At 38.9% G+C, this 19,633-nt stretch overlaps 1 protein-coding gene across 1 annotated transcript in view; it reads right to left on the reverse strand.

Moving 5' to 3' along the window:
• The window catches only part of MLIP (muscular LMNA interacting protein), a 119,957-nt gene extending 100,587 nt beyond the window's left edge, over positions 1-19,370 (reverse strand). The window contains exons 1-4 of the mRNA XM_086460468.1: positions 19,182-19,370; positions 17,341-17,430; positions 16,591-16,668; positions 14,721-14,816 (exon numbers count right to left, since the gene is read on the reverse strand). Of these exons, the coding sequence (XP_086316594.1) occupies positions 14,721-14,816; positions 16,591-16,668; positions 17,341-17,430; positions 19,182-19,370 (453 nt within the window). The remainder of the gene's footprint in view (positions 1-14,720; positions 14,817-16,590; positions 16,669-17,340; positions 17,431-19,181) is intronic.
• Positions 19,371-19,633: the final 263 nt, after the last annotated feature.

The following is a 19,633-nucleotide window of genomic DNA, read 5'->3' on the forward strand; positions in this document are numbered from 1 at the left end:
TCATCTGTTGCCCTCCAGCAGTACAGACAGCAGTGGCACAACTGACCTCTTTTCTGTTGGCTATCCATTGTTTCAGCTATATACACATGAATATTACTAAGTGTTACTGCTATATCCCAGCAAACCACATTAACCCAGGCTGTAAAATATATTTCAATAGATGCATCACAACAAAATCTTCCCTCCCATATTCAGTGGAACTGTCTTCCTTGCCTTCCTCCACAATGATGGTTGTGGCAATGATGAGACGTGGCTAATGAAATACATTAGGAAAGCATTAAATATCTTCTATCTTTCAACTGGCATGGCCACTGGGAACAAGGTGAAGCCAGTTCCCCATGGAAAATGAGTGACTGCTCCATAGTCAGGCACTGGGCTTTTTCTAGGCACCTCCCAGGTCAGCAGGGAGTGAGAGCACAGGATATGAGCTGTCATTAACAGACCAACTCCCCTTGCGCCATTTCCACTTTCTGTCTCTTACCAAACCTCAAAAGAGACATTACTCAGTTCTGATAAGGACACCACCATCCAACCTCCACTTTGCCCCTCTTTTGTAGAGCAAAAGTGAAATGTAATCACCTGCCCCAGCATTTTTTTTTGCTTAAGTGAAGCCTGAATAAATGTGTGACAGAGGCTTTGATTGACATGTTTTGTAGTTGCATGTCCATTTACAAAACTATTTGGGTTCATTTGCCAGTGTGTGTTCAATTTTTCCCATAGTGTTACCACCATAAGTTTATACCCACAGCAAAATTCTCTAGACCTCAATAAGAAATTTGCCTTGTCAACAAATGCAGTTGAAAAGGAAAGATAAAAATCCAAGTGTTTAAAGTTACCTGAATGCTGACAGTATTTGGTTAAGAACACATAATTTTGATAGCAAACGGTTTGGCTTCCAAGACGTGATGAAGAATCTAAAACACACACCTGTGCATCGGGATGAAAAAAAATTAAAATAGAGAGTTCTCAACAGATCTCCTACTTTATTTCACTGACTCTCAACTACAACTTACTCTGCAGCCCAGGGCTAGTTTATAACAACAGAACGAGTTTACTTTCTCTGCAGCCCAGTAAGACATAATAAAGCAGTAATAAACCGCACGTTAGTAGCTGGATTGCCAAAGAGTTTATGGGTTCTGAGCTTGATGATATTTTTGCAATACGCATTGATCAAACACTAAGTCATGTTTATTTTGGAGGAAGAAAAGGGATGGGAAGCAAATATTTTTAAATATAATTTTGTTTATTGTCATCATTTAAGTTAATTCAAATTGAAAAGTTTATGCACATAATACAGTCTTTATTACTAAAGCCATAGCAGATTCTAAAGTAATGTTCATTTTGCAAATGAATGAAAATTAGTTTAATATTCCTATTGCTGATAAATTATCTTCAATTAAAATGCTGATGTACAAGACAATGAAAAAGCCACAGCAGACGCAGTTGAGTCAAGAGAGATCTCGACATCACAGTGTTACTGCAAATCTATTTTTTCCAAATAAAATATCCCTTTTACTGGTGGGAGATACTGTTCTAACTCTGTGACAGCCATCCTCTCCTGTGAAATTCCCAATTCCTTCCTGAAAAGCCAGCTACCAGCATTCATTCAAGTCGTATATGAATGATCACCTGAGAAATCCTTCAGAATGTGAATAAAAGATGAGGATTTACTAGGTCACTGAGTTGTGCTATATTATATTTACAGGAAAAGAAACTGTATACACATCATAAAAACCATCAATGCAAACTTTATGCACACAAAAAAACGGTCATGACATCCCAGTCTAGCATGGCCAGACCCCATGTCAGAGTTAAGGCAGCACCGTGGAACCCCAAATAAAGATTAATGCCAAAAGGTTCTTCGTAAGCACCTCAAAATGCGTTAGAAAACTGAATAGCAGTGAGGAGAATCAAAGGATTGAACACTGTTGACAAGAACATTTGCTCTTAAATGCTTACGTCACATATACACACACACACAAGTACATATAGGCAAATTTTAGGTGTTCTGCTTATATTCAAGACAGGAGAGGAAATAAAAAAAAAGTCTCAGACAGTTCCCCAAGCATAAGCAATTGCTTCTCAATGTACTCTCAGATGCATAGTTGCATAAGATGCCTCCTGCATATAGATTTAATTAAATGTAACTTAGAGGTCCTGTTCAAATCTGATCTAAGTTTGCATTACTGATTATACCTGGAGAGACTACTCTTTATTACGCTAGAATGAGATACAGAATTCCAATGAAAACAAGATTTCTCTGCGGGGAAAAAAAAGCAGCACTATTTAAAAGACAGAAAAGGACTTTTTATTCTCATAGAAAAACACATTAAAAGGGACAATTCAAAGGAACCTGGGGGTAGCCAAAAGTGTGAGCTATATAGACAAAATATGGACACAAGGTCTAAAAACAAACTCAAACTATACCATTGTGTTTCCAAATAGGTAAAGTACCTTCTGAATAAAAATCATCTGCTCTTTTCACCATTGCATTTAGGTGCTGTAGGATGACCTTACACGTGGCTATTGAAACATGTGGTGACATTCATATAACCTCACCCAGTGCATTTTGTTTCAAGTGCACAAGTTCTGGCCGAAGGAAAGTTCAAGGCAAAGAAATACAAACACAGGTTCTGCTCCCCCAGCTCAAATCCATCCTCTACGTAATGGTTTTCCCTACAAATAAGGCATAGCGGTTCAAGTACCACATTAAACATAATCGAACAATGGGAAAGAAAACCATCCATGAACTATTTCCAGAAAAATACTTTATTAGGGAGGATAAAAAGCACTGTTCAGACAGTCTGAATAGGCATGGCCTTCTGCGCTGTCAGGCTCCTCCGGCTCAAAGTCATCTGGGTCTGGGGGCAACTGGTCTGTATCTTCATCAGAAGTGGAAGGGCGAGTGAGGATTATCCGAGGTATCTTCAGCAAGATGTGAAAGATTTCAGAGAAAAGAGTCAGATCAAGAGCAAGGAAGTGTTTAAAGGGGGTATTTTAAAGGTACAGGGAAGGAGGTGATGAGAAAACCACACAAGAGCTGTAACACCACAGGGCTTCCTGACAAGTGAACTGTTCTATGCCAAAAATTGGATTGATAATTAAAGCAAAATTGAGATAAATAGCCTTTTCCTCTCATTAGCTAATTTTTTAAAAAAACTTCCATAGGAAAAAAGAAAAAAAAAGATGAAAAGATCTTTAAAAAATAAAGACAAGTAAATATGAAAGAGATACATCTACTTTTATTTAACTTCATTATTCATTAAATTCATGCACCTGAAAGCAAAAAATTAAGGACCATAAAGCAGATAAATTATTGATCTTTGAAAAATTGCATATTTTGGCTTTTTTACTGACAAAATATATTTAAGGGAAACATTAAGACAAGTATCAATGTGTGAATTGTTATCTAACAAACATGCAAACATGGATTTGATTCACACTGATTTTTCGTCCAAGAACTTTGTGTTCTTTGAGAACTACATTGTAATGTTTTAAAATTAATTTAAATGCTGTAACTGAGAAAAGAGATGAATGTCAGGTTCTTCATGTATAGCCAAATAACGTATCAGTAATGGTTTGTATCAATGAATGGATTATTACAAATTTAACTCTGATGCACAAAGTCATCCTACTTTTGACTAATTTTCAAAAAAAGTTTAACATGTAATGAAAACAGATATAACAGTAAGTCAATACATCTAATGAGAAGGTAATATACTAATGTGTAATAAATAAAAAGTCTACCTTAAAAGTAGTCTGAATTTTTTCAAAAAAGGTAGCGTTTCTTTGTTGCATTTCTTCACACTTTATAAGAACCTTTAATGTTGACAACACACAATTCAATCATTTGTATATTATTTCCTTGCTGTACTTTATTTGATTTAGGAAACAACACAAGCATATAGATGCTTCATGGCTGTTCACCTAGCCAGCCGGTAGGTTTCTGCATTGAAGTAAAATGAATTATTCCTCAGGCTCCACTGACTGCATTAGCTCCGACTCCACTATCAGGGGGCCTGGCACTCTCCTGGCTCACAGGCAGGCTCACTACATGTAGATATCAAAATGCAGGTGTCAGTCCAGAGTTTAATTTCACCCATGATAGCTATAAACTAATTTTAAAATCAGGTATAAATTTAGTTATATTCCCTGGTGTACTGGATGCCCAATTACATCTCCTTTTTTTTTTTTTTTTTTTTTTTATCTTTTGCTTAGACTAAGAAGAACACATTTCTGGAAGCTTTAAATAGCCTAAATAAATCCTAAGTTAGATCCTAAGTACTGGCCAAGCTAACAATTCCTGGGAAGTTTTGCATCTGTCATGCACACCTGACAGGATTTGTAAGCTTTCCACACGCTGGATGTTTCTCTTGGCTCCGTTCAGCGCTGAAAGATATTTCTTTCTTAACCATAGCCAGCAGCCAGCTGCTTTGTGCTACAGCAAATGCACATCCTATATGTACAGGTGGTATACTAGTCATATACAAAAATTCTGCCATCTCAAAAACTAGTGTGGAGGTCTATGCCCTATCTGAAGTTACTTGCAGAAATATCCAGGACCAGGCTTTGCATTTCATTGAGCCATCTGTCCAAAACCCAGGGAAGCCCTTTCTTTGTGTACTGTACCATTCAGAAATAGATGTGCACAGTTCTCCAAGACCAGACACGCGTCATCAAGTATGAAGGAAGATTTGCCAGTATTTCTTTTTCCTTTTGAAGAATAGCCCTTAGCCATTTTGAATGCCAGTTACTGAAATACTCTTTATCAGCATGGTTTCTACTCCCCAGTGATTCCACTTGCAAGGAATCAAATAAAATTCTCTAAAAAAGCTTTCATAACTTCTGGAGCCTGTATTGCATACTATCTTTCAAATATTACGATGGGACTAGGTCTTACAATCACAAAATTCATTTCATTGATGAAATGGAATATAGAAAAAAAAAACCACCTAGCTGCTGGCGAGGCATAACCCTAAAAATTTAAACAAGTAACATGAAGTTCTTGTGGGTTATTCCACTCCACCAACACCCCCAAACATACACAGTCAGTGTTTTCATTTGGCACAAATGTCCTTTGGAGACTTTTTTTTTAGGCACTCTGAAATACTCCTTACTTTAGAGACCATTATCCATTTTAATTTTCACCAAAAAATTAGTCCTCTTTTTTTTTTTTTTTTTTTCTTTTTTTAATCAATTCTCTACCTCTGAAAGAAACATAAATCTGAGATTGCAGCATTGCTAGAGGAATGAATCCCATGTGATGCTCTGTTCTGGCATGAATACTTTTTCACATTTCTCTCTATGTTCAATACACTGCAAGCTGTAGTTAAGCTTTCACAGCTTTCCCGAAAACTCATCTCATTTCCTTGATGACACACGCTGTCCTATGCCCATGGTCTGAAAGCCTGCACTCCTCTAGCACCTGAGCTGCAGCAGAGCCTCTGGAGGACATCCCCTCCCCATTGGCAGCACGACTCTCCTACCAATGTCCCCAGTTAGATAACCTGTTAGACAATCCCCTGCCCACCAGTTCATGCTTGTCCAACATTTCTACAGTAATTTTATCAACCGCTTCCATGAAATCAGTGGTGTTGGGGGCAGTCTTTCATCTAATTTTTAATCTAATCTTTCATCCTGCTGCAGATAAAGAGGAACTGAATGACTGACCAACTTTCTACAGCAGAGGCTGAACAGCATCTCAGCCCAGAAGTGCCACAAAGGCTGGAATCATGTGCTCCCAAGAGGCGAGCAGGCTCAGCTCTGATCTACATCAGTCCCTCTGTATCCTCTCCAGGCAGATGAAAGCTCACATGTACACTCACTGCTGATTCAGAAACATACTGCTGAGTTTCTTTAAAAAAACCCAAACATTCTGGTCCAAGCACATCCATGTCCTGTCCCTCTGCTTTCTGCACATCTCCCTGACCACTCTCCCTCTGAAACCCCACGCGAACCCATACTGCTGCTGTCCCCAAACCAACCCCTGCTCCTTCCTCTGTGGTCAATCCTCCTGCTCCATGCCTGCCTCTCTGATGGGATGTGGAGGAGACCTGATTTCCTCACAGATGAATCATAGGTACCAATGACAAAACAACTCCTGGCTGTGGATTGTGCCACAAACACAATTGCAAATTGAGACCAAATGTAATTAAGTTATGGAGTATGCATTTGTGCAAAGTCTAATTCAGTGAAAAGAGGCTCAGGCCTCTATTTTCTCTCTCCTAGCATCAAAAGTTATCAATTAATCTCCTGTAAAACAAACTAACAAACCAACCATAAAATGGACCTAAGAAACACACATCACAATTCTAACCACAGTGGCCTTTCCATCTTCACCTAACTGTCCCCTAGGAACCCAGCACTCTCTATCACTGCCTTCTCATTAACCCTGCCTCCAGGAAAATCACAATCTGAGCTTTATCAGCTTCCTTTCCTCTTCCAGTTTTGTTTTTTAAAAAACAAAACAAAGTACCAAAACTCAACAACTCCAAACTTGCATTATTTTGTGTTCAATCTTTTTCTCAAACTCAGTGCTTTTCTTCCTAGAATCCCAAGGAGATTTTACCCTTGCTTTCATATTTCCATGCTAATCTTCACTGACCACAGCTTCACCCTATTAAATAGGCAAGCTTGGCTCTTGGAGCTTTTCTTTAATACTCATATTTGAATGTACATTTCCTGGTGCATGACAACTGAGAGAAGACAGAATAGATTTCATGTGCAGAAAAAAAGTCACAACAAAGAGGAAGTAAACTATTTCCACTTCTCATTACAGGCAGGGCAAGACAGAGACATTTAGGATGGAAACAAGGAAAACCTTTCCAGCATGGGCAGCTGAGCTCGAGTTGCTTGCCTAAGGCATGTGTGAACATGTGGAATTTCCATCTTCTACCATTAACTCTTCAGAATAAGTTGATCCTGGTGTAGGAAGACAGATTATCCAAGATCCTGTGTTGTTCCATTGTTTTACTCCACTAGTTTTTACCGAATAATGTCTGAACTTGTTTAAAATATTTCTGTTGAAATTGCAAAGTCCTCCTACTCACTTTCCATCATCATGCACTCATTAAGATAATACCTGCAGTACCAGTCAATACCAAACCATCAAAATATGTAGAATACTTTTTCACAAAAAAATATGATTAATCATTTGAAACAGGCTACTGTTTTCCTTTATTCCCATGAAATTATATTTTCAGTGCCTACAAAGTAAACTTCACAAAGGGCATGTTCCGTACCAGAACCAATGTGTTCACTATGGGAATTCCTTTCACTATCTTGTTTGTGTCTTTCTTACACTTTTTCAACATAAAAACTAAGACTTTGGACACTAAATAATTTAATTTTTATTTAAATCAGGCATAGCTAAAAATTAAATTATTTCAGACACTCTCATTTAATGGCATTACCATCCTCCATTGAAAGCTGGAGTCCTGCAACTGAAGCACAGACACAGGCTGTCTGTGCACTCCTAGTCCGCTGCAAGAAGCAGTAAAACAAACCCATCTAAATAACCTGGAGCAATTCAGCTGTGGTGTTGGCAGCAAAAATTCTTTCATATTGAAACAAGATAGGAACAAACCCACAACTAGTTATGATGCTTCAGCTGAAAGCATCTTCTTAAGGCATGATAAATGAGATGTCTTGTCAACAGGTTGACATCCAATAATTTTTAACTTCCAGTTGTGCACATATGCTTTCCTTTTCCACTTCTAATAAAAATGTTTGTCCAAAAGGTTGCAGAACAGTCCATAAAGGACAGTTATGTCTTTTTACAACCTTTTCAAAACCAAAACCAAACAGAACAAACCCCATCATCATTTTTCTCTTTTGTAAGCCTTCCCCTTCCCTTGACCTCCCCCCTCACGGGTCAATACTCCAGACTTAGCAGAAGGAGGAAGCTCTGGAGGCGAGAGTCACAGCTAAAGCCCGAGCTTCACATGAAAGGTGTAACCAGCAACGACAGGGCAAAGCAAAGTTGAGAGCAAGGCCAGCCACTGGGTAAAGAGGCTACGAATCAGAAGGTGATACAAGACATGAAAAGCCCAAGTTTGAAAGAATAAGGGCAGGGGAAAAGGATTTGGATTGCTCTTTTGGAAGAAAACCAGACACACTTTTAACCTTAGTTCAAACAGATCACTTTCTGAAGAAAATATTCCCCAGCTAGGAAGCAGCTCTAATAGGCAAGCCTGATTAGTTCAACTCCATATATCTAAATAGTACATATTTTTGAAATTTGTTTCAAATTGTTTGAAATTAACAGCTGATCTTCACCAACACCAGTGCTAAGGCTGGTACCCTTTAGCTGGTGGAAACAGGGGCAATAAAATAATCTACTCAGTTGAGAGCATTTGCAGAGCTTTGTGTAAACTTCACGAATGATGTTATGATTTCATACTTAATTTTACATTTTTTGTTGTCATTGGTGATGGCAGCGGTATTTTAGACTTGAACAACAGGAAATTCAGACTTCTTGCTAAACAATGAAAACATTCCTTTGCTAGATGCAAAAGGTTGCATTTGATAATGACTGTATTCATAGAAGAAAATGTCTAAATCAATTTTAAAGTGGAGGGCATTTAGACATGCCTAAAAAATGTTACACAGCTGGATTTTTAAATAATAGTTTTTAAAAGAAGATGCCAAAATGCACCCAACAAGAACGGCAGAGAACAGGCTGATCAACTGCTGCACAGCTCAGATCGAATTGGCACCTGGTGGCTTTTTCAATTAAGGTGATGCGATGTTTTGCTCCCAAAGACAGAGACAATGGATAAAAGCAACCTTCTCCCCAAAAGAAAACGTACAGGAAATACAAGTTAAAGAGAGAGAAAGAGATCTAATTAATTACTTGTGAATTTATTACCCACATGCAATCTCACTGCCAGGCAGAAGCCAGCAAGGCAGCCAGGGTGCGGTGGGGAAGGCAACTGGGGCAGGGGGCAACGGGAGCATCACAAAAAACACCTAATGCACAGCCAAGTGTATGAACCCGTATGAATTTGCAAACCCCGTCTAGGCATTCAACACAGCTTCCCTTTTATAGTATGTTATCAGGAACATTTTAACCACCACATGTGTTACAGTGCACCCTCAACGCTTCTGGTCTCAGAAATCCCTGACTGCATCCCTTTCCCCGGCATGTTACAGCGCTGTTTCACTGCTTTCAAGCCCTTTGGCCAAACTCCAGAAATTGGGAAGTCAGATGGACAGAGAGGTATAAACCTCTCCCACACCCTGGGGAGGATAAATCTATGGTCAGGCATGAATGAAGCACCTCGTTACACTGCAGCAGCAGACCTCTGCTCAAGGAAAGCGGGGTGGCCTGGGCTGCTGCGCTCAGGGAGCAGCCGGCTCATGACAGCACCTATGGCTACTCAGGGTTGGGAGAGGGCAGAACACAGTTCAGTTCATCCTTATCTTGGAGCAGCCACGCTGCTCTCAAGCACTGCCAAAGACTTGGCCTGAGCTTTGGCACCGTGTTTTTGAACGTGCTGCCTCGGTTTTGGGTGCAGTAGCCCGGTGAGGGCCCTAAGCAGGGGCTACCCTACCAGCCCATCCCTTTTCTCCAAGCTTGTTGCTCTTCCCATGCTGTGCCTGCTGATTTGCTCCAAAATCTAATTCAGCTCAGCATGATTTCCTGGAGGTTCAAAGCACCAGACAAATTGCCGTTCCACGTGCTTTCCCCTAAAATTTCCTCTGTGGCAATTTTCTAGACATTGGTATCTTTTAGAGGACAGGTTTAAAACTGGTTATTTTCTCCACTTCTTATTGGGATAGCAAGAGAATACCTTGGAAGTTTATCTGTCTGCCAGGTATATATAACATTTGGGCATGTCACATTTAGAGCAAAGTTCCTTTCTGTTCTTCCTGTCCAGCAGTTTAGTGCCTCCCAAGGGCAATGCACAAGGCAAGGAAGGTGGAGTTCAGTCAAACTCACGACTGCGTTTCATAGCAGACAAAAATGAAAGATCAATGTCCATTATATCATATCTGCAACGCTATTGGACACAAAAGGCTTTTATATGATTCAAACTGCTTATGGAAATTGTCCTTGCTCCATTTCTTTCATCTTCTAATGCACCACTGGATAGTGACTTCCCTGACACTGGAATCTGATACATAGATTTTCATTTAAATGCTTTCTGTGTAATCATTTATGGCCTGAAGCTATAAATACATTGAAGAAAGTGCATTGCTTTCATCACTTCCAGAGACTTGCAAGACACTGCCCCCATAAGCAGTACTACCCATGGCCCAAGTTATCAATCCTTTGATTTTGAAGAAAGCTCATCACCCCTGTGAAAGGCAACAGTCGTACACGAACGTCTGCAGGAATTCAGTGCAGCCTTCTCTCCCGCTGAATTCCCACAGAGTCCACGAGGACATCTTTCACAAGGGGAGATGTTGCTGATCATTTGTGTAGTTATTTAAAACTTTATCCTTTTTTATTCTCAAATAGCATGCTATGTCCTACAACATGGTTCCAGGGGCTGTGCTTGAGTCTACTTGTCTCTTGTATGTATTTTTACTTATATTGTCTGCAGTGCTTATATTGCCTACCATATGATGGGTTTACTTTGTAGATTTTTTTCCTTAACTTTGAGGTACTTGAATATGGTATCTTGAAAAGATCAACTAATGACTCTCCTTTTTTAAAGGTTTTTCCTGTTTAGCATTGTTAATTACAAGCTCTGCCAAATCAAATAATTTAAAGTTTGAAGTGAGTCAATTCTGACCAAGTCCTATGAGAAAACTACCTAAAAGGAAGAGACGAAAAAAAGACACACTGTGCAAACCAAAGCATTTGTTTGGAGCAGGAACTTAATCCCAAATTCACTAAATAAGTTCCCTGACCACTACACTATAGAGGTAAATAAGGAGCAGAGGGCAGAAGACAGAAAAATCCATCTATAAAAGTACCTACACCATACACCTTTTATCTTTCATCCTGACTCAGAAATACTCAGTTACTTAGATAAAAGGTGGAATCAAACCAGCAGATGAAATGGAGAATGAGATCACATGGCAGACGGGTGCTTACACTCCACTGAAGCTCACACGATCAGTGCAGGGTTAGCTAAGCCAACAAGGCTGCACACAGGCTTCTTTGCAAGGGTGTATAAATCTGCACAAGACGCAAGGCAGTGACGAGTCAAACTCCTGACTTCTAACGCTAACCTATCTTGTCAGAATAAAAAAGTAATACAAAAATATCAACACCCTTACCTGACAAGATTAAGAGTCATGAAAATGTTTTGGAGAAGAGATAAAGCAGTTCTTCATAAAAAAACTGAAGACTGAAACATTAGGTCACATGGTGTTATGGGAACAGGTCAATCAAAAACTGTCTGTGAGCAAGGTCTTTATTGTCTGAAAGGAGTTTCAGAAGAAACCTGTCTTTGATGACGATAGAGACATTCTGAAACCCACCTCAGTTGTCTTCTTTTATAGTGCTTCTCTGACCTGGATATTCTACTGGTTTTTCTTTTAAAATTGAAAAAAGTAAGACAATAACTAAAGAAACATAAAAGAAGTATTACGTTTAAGTTGTATGACTACATTTTCTGACATGGCTAGAACTAACCTGCTCAGATGAATAAAGTAAGGGTTTGATACTCAGATTTCTGAAGATTTGTAACTAGTATAAGTGCATCAAGACTTTTTCCTGAAAATTCTAGATCAGTTGGAAATGAAGAAAGATCTGCTGTGATTATCATCCATGTAAGGTTTCTCACGACTTGCATCTAAACAATGTGGCAGAAAGGCAGAAAACCAGCAACCTACAAGTTGTGGAAGCACGGTATATGCTTATTCACTTTTTGCACACAGAGGTGCATTTCACTTTGATATACAATACAGGTGCTAGCACACCAAAGTTGTCTGTTTTCTCACCTTACTTAGGAACATGTGGTATCTCTGCATTTTTAACAAAGCAATCAAAACATTTGTCTTTTTCAGCTTGAAGAATTTCTTCAGATTTTTCCAATACTGTTAAGTTTCTTTTACACAATCCTTTTAATTGATAACTCTTACTTTAGACTTCCTTGAAAATCCTCCATATAAGTAACACTTGTACACCTGGCAAACTATATGAAAAAATCTAATTGAGGAACTTCCCAGGGCAAAGGCATACAATTAAAGAAAATAACATGGTAAGAATTAAAGTGAAATACTAGATTAAAATATTTGATTTGATAATAATTACAAAGTATCTAGTATCCTTATGATGTTGATAGTCCCAAAAATGGATCAAAGAAGATGACACGATGATGCATGACAAAGTGATAGGAGATTCTGAAACCTGTCAATGCTCTCCATTGAGTCAGAGCTCGAAAGAAAACATTTTTGAAGGAGAAAGATTATGCAGAGTTGGTTCCATGTTTGAGAGGATGAGTAGGAAACAAGGAGGAGAGGGCACAAGACAGAAAAATTGAGAACTGGAAATAAAGACTCCAGAATCCAAGTTAAAGTTCATACTGTTAAAGTCAGAATGGAGCACTATTGGCAATGTTTGTATCCCTGATTTATTTTTTTCCCTGTAGTTGGGCATGCAATATTTTACACGTGGTTTGCATGTAGATAGGCATATCAGCTCCAGTTCTAATCTGTCATATTTTGATGCACATCTGTACATAGATACTCTTATTTTAAGAATACCATTTTAAAACCAAAGACACAGGTTAAATTCAATTGAAGTATTTTTATTTTTATATATACGTATTAAAGTAAAATAAACTGATTCCATATTTTTGAGGTGTGATTAGCACAACTGACATCTATAAAATACAGTATGTAAAAAACTTTAATTGTAATTAAAAGTTCTTTGGCCTCTACATTTCAATAAAATACTCAATCATAATTAAACCCAAGGGCAATTGTCATTTTTCCTTTGCAAAACGATGACTAAGAGTGAAAGAACTTTTCATTGTTTGTCCAATTAATCACTGGTCATTCACACTATCATGAAATCTTAAAGCTGGCACAAAGGGTTTGAAATTGAGTTGGCTGTATGAGTTAACAACTCAGTTGAGCGTTTTAGAAGAAGTTAGAGCAACCAGGCCCACACAGAACAGAGAGGAAACTTGAATCTGGCAGTAGCATCACCGTTTCTAATGTCAGAGCACCAGGCTTGGAGACAGGATGGGCCAGAGGGCTATGGCTACCAAGTAAGAGACAAACATTATCACAGATAGCATATGCAAAGAAGATGTTTATTAAAATTCCATAAAACCAAATAGATGAAAATAGTCTCTGCTGGATGCAGAAAGCAGTGATGAAGAAGAGACAAGAAGGAAGACGGACACCATTCAGCACATAATTGAGCCTTTGCAGGAAGAATAATAGGAGCCTTTGGCTTCTTTGCCACCATGCTTCTCTCCTTCCCTCCCTTGATGTAGATGCATCCATCTTCTCTTGAAACCCAGTCAGAAACACAAAGGAAACAAACCTTCCCAGATTCCTAGCAAAGAAGATTCTACATTAAGGTCCTACTGCCATCTGCTTATCTGAACAGGAAAGCACGTCCTCCATAAGAGGCAAGGCTGTAAACATCTTTCAGATAAGACAGTAACTGAGGAATAAGAGGAACTTCACCAGAGCAAACCCAGAGTGAAAGCAGACGAGATACTGACCAGTTCCTGAGTCAGCGGTATACTCCTCAAAAGCCCATAATCCCTAAGACTGATGAATGCTGCTCTAGGTTAAAGGCAACAGCATGCACAATTTGCTACAGCACAAAGATTTTGATTAGAAAAAGAAACAAAACCAGAAATACAAATATTTCTCCATGAAAGACCTTGCACATTGACTACTTTTGACACTTGGAACATATTCAACCAGTTGACTCCTCCTATGTACCGTGCTCTAAGGTAAGTAGCTTGGTCTAATCTGCCTCCCCCTCCCCTTGCAGCTGATGAACCTTAAAGGGAGGCAATACTTTCCAAGAGGAATCAAATAAAGCATTCTTCTGGCATTTGCTGTATGAGAAACAGTGGTACTTCAGGCTTAATTTAAGTGGAATGCTTTTTGACCTTAATTATTCAGATACTTTGATCTTATTGTATCTTCCTAGTAAAGCCATAATTTCAGGTGTGCAGGCAGATGACCGTGATTTGGGTAGGTCTTCAGAGAGCTGAATTCTTTAGAGAAGTTCACAAAAGTGGATCAGATTTCTAAAAGCCACTCTGCAGGCTTGGCCATTTCCTTCTGTGACCTGTGTGGTAGGCTTAATCTTCTCTGACACCAGTCACTTAAAATATGGGCATGCAGTCTTAGCCTGTCATGCAAGTTCCCCCTCAAGTCAAAATATAAAAATGGTCACCTCCAGGTAGCAGCTCAACGTCTGTCTCCTAAAAGAGGCACCCTGGAGACGCTGCTCCTTCCATTAGCTAGAGAGGGAATCCAGACAACAGAATAAACACTTAAGCTGGAGGGAATGGACACCACACTCACAGCCCCTAAACTACAGTGCTTCAAAAGCTCTGTCTGCTATGCTATGCTTATCCAGGAGCTGAGTTCCTCCAGAAGCCACGTCCTGGCTGCAGTAACAGCCAAGAATATGCATGGTGGGGTCACTGATCTTTGGTACATGTTCTCTCACAGAGCCACTCGCAAGTTTTGTGCCAGTCTTTACCATCTTTACTAGCATTAATGACAGACAACACAAAGTACTTCGCCAAGAATGTTTTGTTACTCACTAAGACCATCTTACTTACTGTTATGACATGGTTTACTGTTGGGAAGGGGCTGCCCTTGGATGAAGCTTCAGCAGGACCAGCATCAAGGGTGTCGGGTTCTGAAACGAGGGATGCCTTTAAAAACAAAGCAGCAGAAATGCATATTTTTATTCTGAATGCTTTTTAAGAAGAGCAATTCCTTCCCTCTCAGGTTAGTATACAAATGCCTGGCCCTATCGTTACATATGGTTGCATAAGGAAAGCAAATAAAATTACAATTCTTGCCATTCCCCATTTTTGATGAACACACTGTACATTTGAACTGTTGAAATGGTCGGTTCAAGAATAACAAGTTGTAACACACAGTATCAAGAGAAAAAAGCTGGTTATTTGTACACAGATTAGTCCTGTGGTCAAAACATTAGGACTCCTATATCACACCTAAATGCATTAATCCCTTCTTATCTCCCACACATACAAAAAGCAGAGATTTTTTTTCCCCTGTATTCTTTAAATAGATGAATGATTCTGCCATCTTGTGGGAGACAGAGAAATCATAACTATTTCTTGGATAACAACAGCCAGGATAGAACAGTATGGAAAAGAAATTTCTTCTCTTTTTAACTTGTTTCACTATTCGTTAAATGAACAGACATTAGTAGCTAGTATATTTCAAATAGCCCCCAAAATAAGAATGAATTATAGCCTCATGGAGAAAACTGAGCAAGGTGGCTGATTTTTAAGATACTGACTTTACCAGAAACTCTGCTCAGAAGTTAAAGGTACAGTAACTAAAAATCCTCATTTTTTTTTTTCCCCTGGATGATCTCATAATGTGAAATATGTAAAGAAGTATTTAAATTCTCTCACATCTGTTAAAATACAAGAATTAGATAAGGATTATCCTTTTAAAAATGAAAAAAGGTAAAATGATACAGAATTTTATCAGTAATTAACCTTTTAAAAATGTTAAGCTAACTTCCCTATGGTAGCTTAGGAACACAAGCCCCTATTAAGTCTATAGCATAGTTTTACAAAATTAGTAGACTGATTTATCATTAATTTGTTTGGCTGATAAAGGCTGTATCCTTATTCCTGGCAATTTAACAGATGTACAATATTGCTTGCTGTATCCTACCTTAATTCAACAAGGAGTATGCTGGAGTAAAAACTATTTTAAGTAAGTTATACTTAAGCAAGTATAAATGACAGCTTAAGAGAACAAGAGCTGAAAAAAATTGTGGACAGTTTCACCTCAAAGTAATTTTGCAGAGGCTCTCCTCCCACTCTACCCTTCTCAGCAGGTGGAAACCAAACAGTAGGTCAAAAATGTGTATCACAAGACCGTACATGATCACCTCTGCTCTTGGGAACCTCTGAAGCTAAAGAAAGTGGCTTCTGGTAGGAAAGATGAGGCTTGAGGTGGAGCAGCCTGAGGTACACATTTATCCCTTGGTACTTTGTGCTGCAAGTCTCCATCAGGTGAGTTGCTTTGAGCTCCCAACCAAAAATTATCTCAGAGAAACAAGCTCATTTAGTTTATATTTCTTCGTAACTGCAATGAACTGATATAGTAAATCTAATACAATGTCATAAGAAAGCTTCTTGGATGAAGCACAACTGCATTTGTGCTTACATAACTGCTTACTAAGAACATTATTTTCCTTTACCAACCAGCCATTTAAGCGAACAGCATTTTGTTAAGCACTTTGAACATAAAGATCTGAAAATCAGAATATAATAAGAAGGAATGCAACAATTTAATGTCATTATAATTTCTTTATATGGGGAAGTATCTAAAAAGCTAAGGCAAGCCTAGATCTAGATCTCAAATTCCCCAACCCTGAGTGTTTTCATATAAAGATAACAACAAGAGAACAGACTTCACACTGACAAACAACCCTCCTACCTCTGCCACTTTGTCTCCTGCTTGTACCCCAGCCAAGTCCGCTACACCATCTTTTGGCAGCCGTGCAGTCATGATCCCCTGGTAACACAAAAGACAGGTTTCAGACCTGAGAGGGTTTCTTCCATCTTTCTTAGATGTAAAAAGCAAACGGGAAGTAATTAATTTTCAAGACTTGTTCTGCTGCCTCTATTAAAATAAAAACTGAATGTCTTAGCACATTAGCAAGAAAATAAATCCTCCATGGCTGACACATACAACAATGAACAAAAGTCATTAATTGTTTACACTGTGCCATGGGGGACAGACTGGGAAACAAATATTTATTTAAATGATAATTAAGTGAGAAGACGTGAGAAATACTTCTCTCAAATCAAGTTAGCTCCTGGGAATAAGCAAACGGGATGGGAGAGGCATGTGGATTGCCAAGGGAGTGACCCCAAATTGAGGTAGAAAGTAGAAACTAGCCAACAGCATTTCAGCCATCAGGTTGTCTTTGGAGAATCATTGGTTTACACCAGGTTTTCTCTCCAAAATCATCCCTCCAGGAGCTTCCCCATCAAAATCTACTGCCAGCTTCTACTTTGGGAAATAAGTTACCCATGTTTACTCTTGTTGGTTTTATTACAAAGATAGTGATGTTACATTGAGGACAACCTCACAAAGAAGATAACAAAACAGAACAGCTTCAAAGAACTGCTCATCAGTTTCTTTCTAATGATTACTAGATAATTTTTGAGTAATGAAATGCACCTCATCATTGTCTTTACATGGAGATGAGCCCTTTCCACCAGCAATGCTAATTCCAAGACTCCCCATTTGACTGCACACAGTAATGGTTATCTGGAAAAGAATTATAATGGATAAGTGGCCTGATTAATCAAAACATTTCATAGTAATCACATGAGCAATGAAAATCTACCTCCCACTCAACACCAGCAGATTTTCCCCTATAGAGCTCAGCCCAGAGAAAATTGACACTATGCTTCAACACTGGCACATGCAAGACCAGTCTTTACTCTTCAATATCACCGAGAACGCATTATTTCTCATTTTAGAGTCATGACAAAATCATATAAGGCTGCTGACCAAACCAGTTGTTTGACAAATCCCACTGATTTACTGAGCACTAATGATGGCAACAACACCAGTACACAGACGGAGTGAAAAGTTAAGTACTTTTTGATAAGTTTATGAAAAATTTTGCAGTAATTTTCTTTTCTTTAAACAGGCTTTCTGTTTGTGTATGTGTTAACTCTATCAAGTACTCTAAACATTGACTTAAAAGTAAACATATAAGGAAGCTTTTAAAAAAGCAGTATAAATTGTAACCTACCTAGTCTATTCTCCTCCTGCTAGTACCAGCAAAAATTTAGTACAAAAACTTACATAAGATTTTGAATTTACAGAATTCACAACAAAGGCCAAATAAAACTAGTTTCAAGTTCCAAAGACAGCTTACATTTAAAAATTATTTCCCCCAGTTGTTGATGTGGGTTTTTTTCTTTAGTATATATTATGCTTGGTAGTAAATAATAATTTGCTAATTGCTAAAACAACAATCACATTAAATTTAAAGAACACCTTACCATAGTGTAGTGGAATCTGAATGCAAATTGCATTTCAACTTATCACATTAGCAAAATGCTCTTATTTTCATTGATTTGCTTCATATTTCTAAGACAATTCAGGCTTGAATAACTTGTTATATTTTATAATTAAGAATGAATATTTCCACACAGCTGCTTTTTGAAATTTAACAAATGTATGCAGTTACTCTTGCATGTATAACATACTCATCTGAAATTCCTAATTGCTAAAAAGGTACGAAAATACCCTGCCAGTCAAACAAAAAACACTCTGTCAAATATTGCTCAGACTCAGCATTACCCGCATGCTTGAGGCTTCACAAGCCCGTGACTACAAGCAGTGCTTTGGTGACAGGTCCCAGCACAAGTGCCACACTGGGTGAGCTGCCTTTCCTGGTGCTGCATCCCAATTCTGCATCTCCCACCCCATCCGTGGCCAGCAGAGGTGTGATCTGTACTTGGCCACACCTGGGAGCCAACCCATAAAGCACGTTTCCTCCTCATGTCCTCCAAAGCACGCTGAGATGGGCTATATCCATTGAGTTCAGCATATAGCTTTCTCCATAAATTTCAAACCAAATCTTGCAGTTCTCACTGATACATTTTCACTTGAACATTCCCATCCTTTTTCTCATGCCGTGAGGGTAAGGCCATGCCACTACTCCTAAACAATGAACTAAATGAAGACTTAGCTGAGTGCCCACCTGCACACACCCTTGGCTTGACCTTACAATACCAAAGCTGGATATATAAAAATGAAACAGCATCAAATGGCTACAAAGAAAGTATTTATTTTTGATTGAAAAATGGAAGCAAGGACAAACCTGAGCTCACACTCTGTGAAAAGTAAGTCTCACAACATCTACCATGCAATGTCCCACCTTCTTTGCATCATTTATAAACTGCCTCGCACAAGCATCAGGCTTCCCCGTGGACACACAGAATTCCCCGTGGACACACGAAGCCGCGCCATTGGTGAGCCCAGCCCGTGCAGCAGTTCAATACCTTCAGTGGGGGCTGCGGCACATCCACTGCTCTCAATTCCTCTGGGATCCAGCCACTCCCACCAGGAAAGCTGCTTGCTGCTGAGACGGGGGACAGCACCTTAGTGTTAGTCCCTGGAAGCATCTTCCCTTTCATTGCTGACTTGTGTTTTTCTTGAAGAGCTGTTCTGGTATTTCTTTGATCTCTCATGCTATCGTCAGTATCAAAAAGGCTGCCGGAAAACTTAGAAATAGGTTCCTGGGGGTTAAAGATAAAAAAGGTAAACACAGGGACAGCAAGGAGAATATCTATCTGATACCCAGACCCTACTTGTGGTAAATCGGATTTCTTCCTCTTTATCACATTGCTGTACATTAGGATTTGTTTCACTGAAGTCAAAACACAACTTTAAAGCAAATGTACAAGTACGTTTCTTTTAGCATTATTTCTCTAGGCATGGTTTTCCCTCAAAA

The sequence above is a fragment of the Leptosomus discolor genome, chromosome 2 (genome assembly GCF_034619465.1).
Source record: "Leptosomus discolor isolate bLepDis1 chromosome 2, bLepDis1.hap2, whole genome shotgun sequence".
Classification (NCBI taxonomy): domain Eukaryota; kingdom Metazoa; phylum Chordata; class Aves; order Leptosomiformes; family Leptosomidae; genus Leptosomus; species Leptosomus discolor.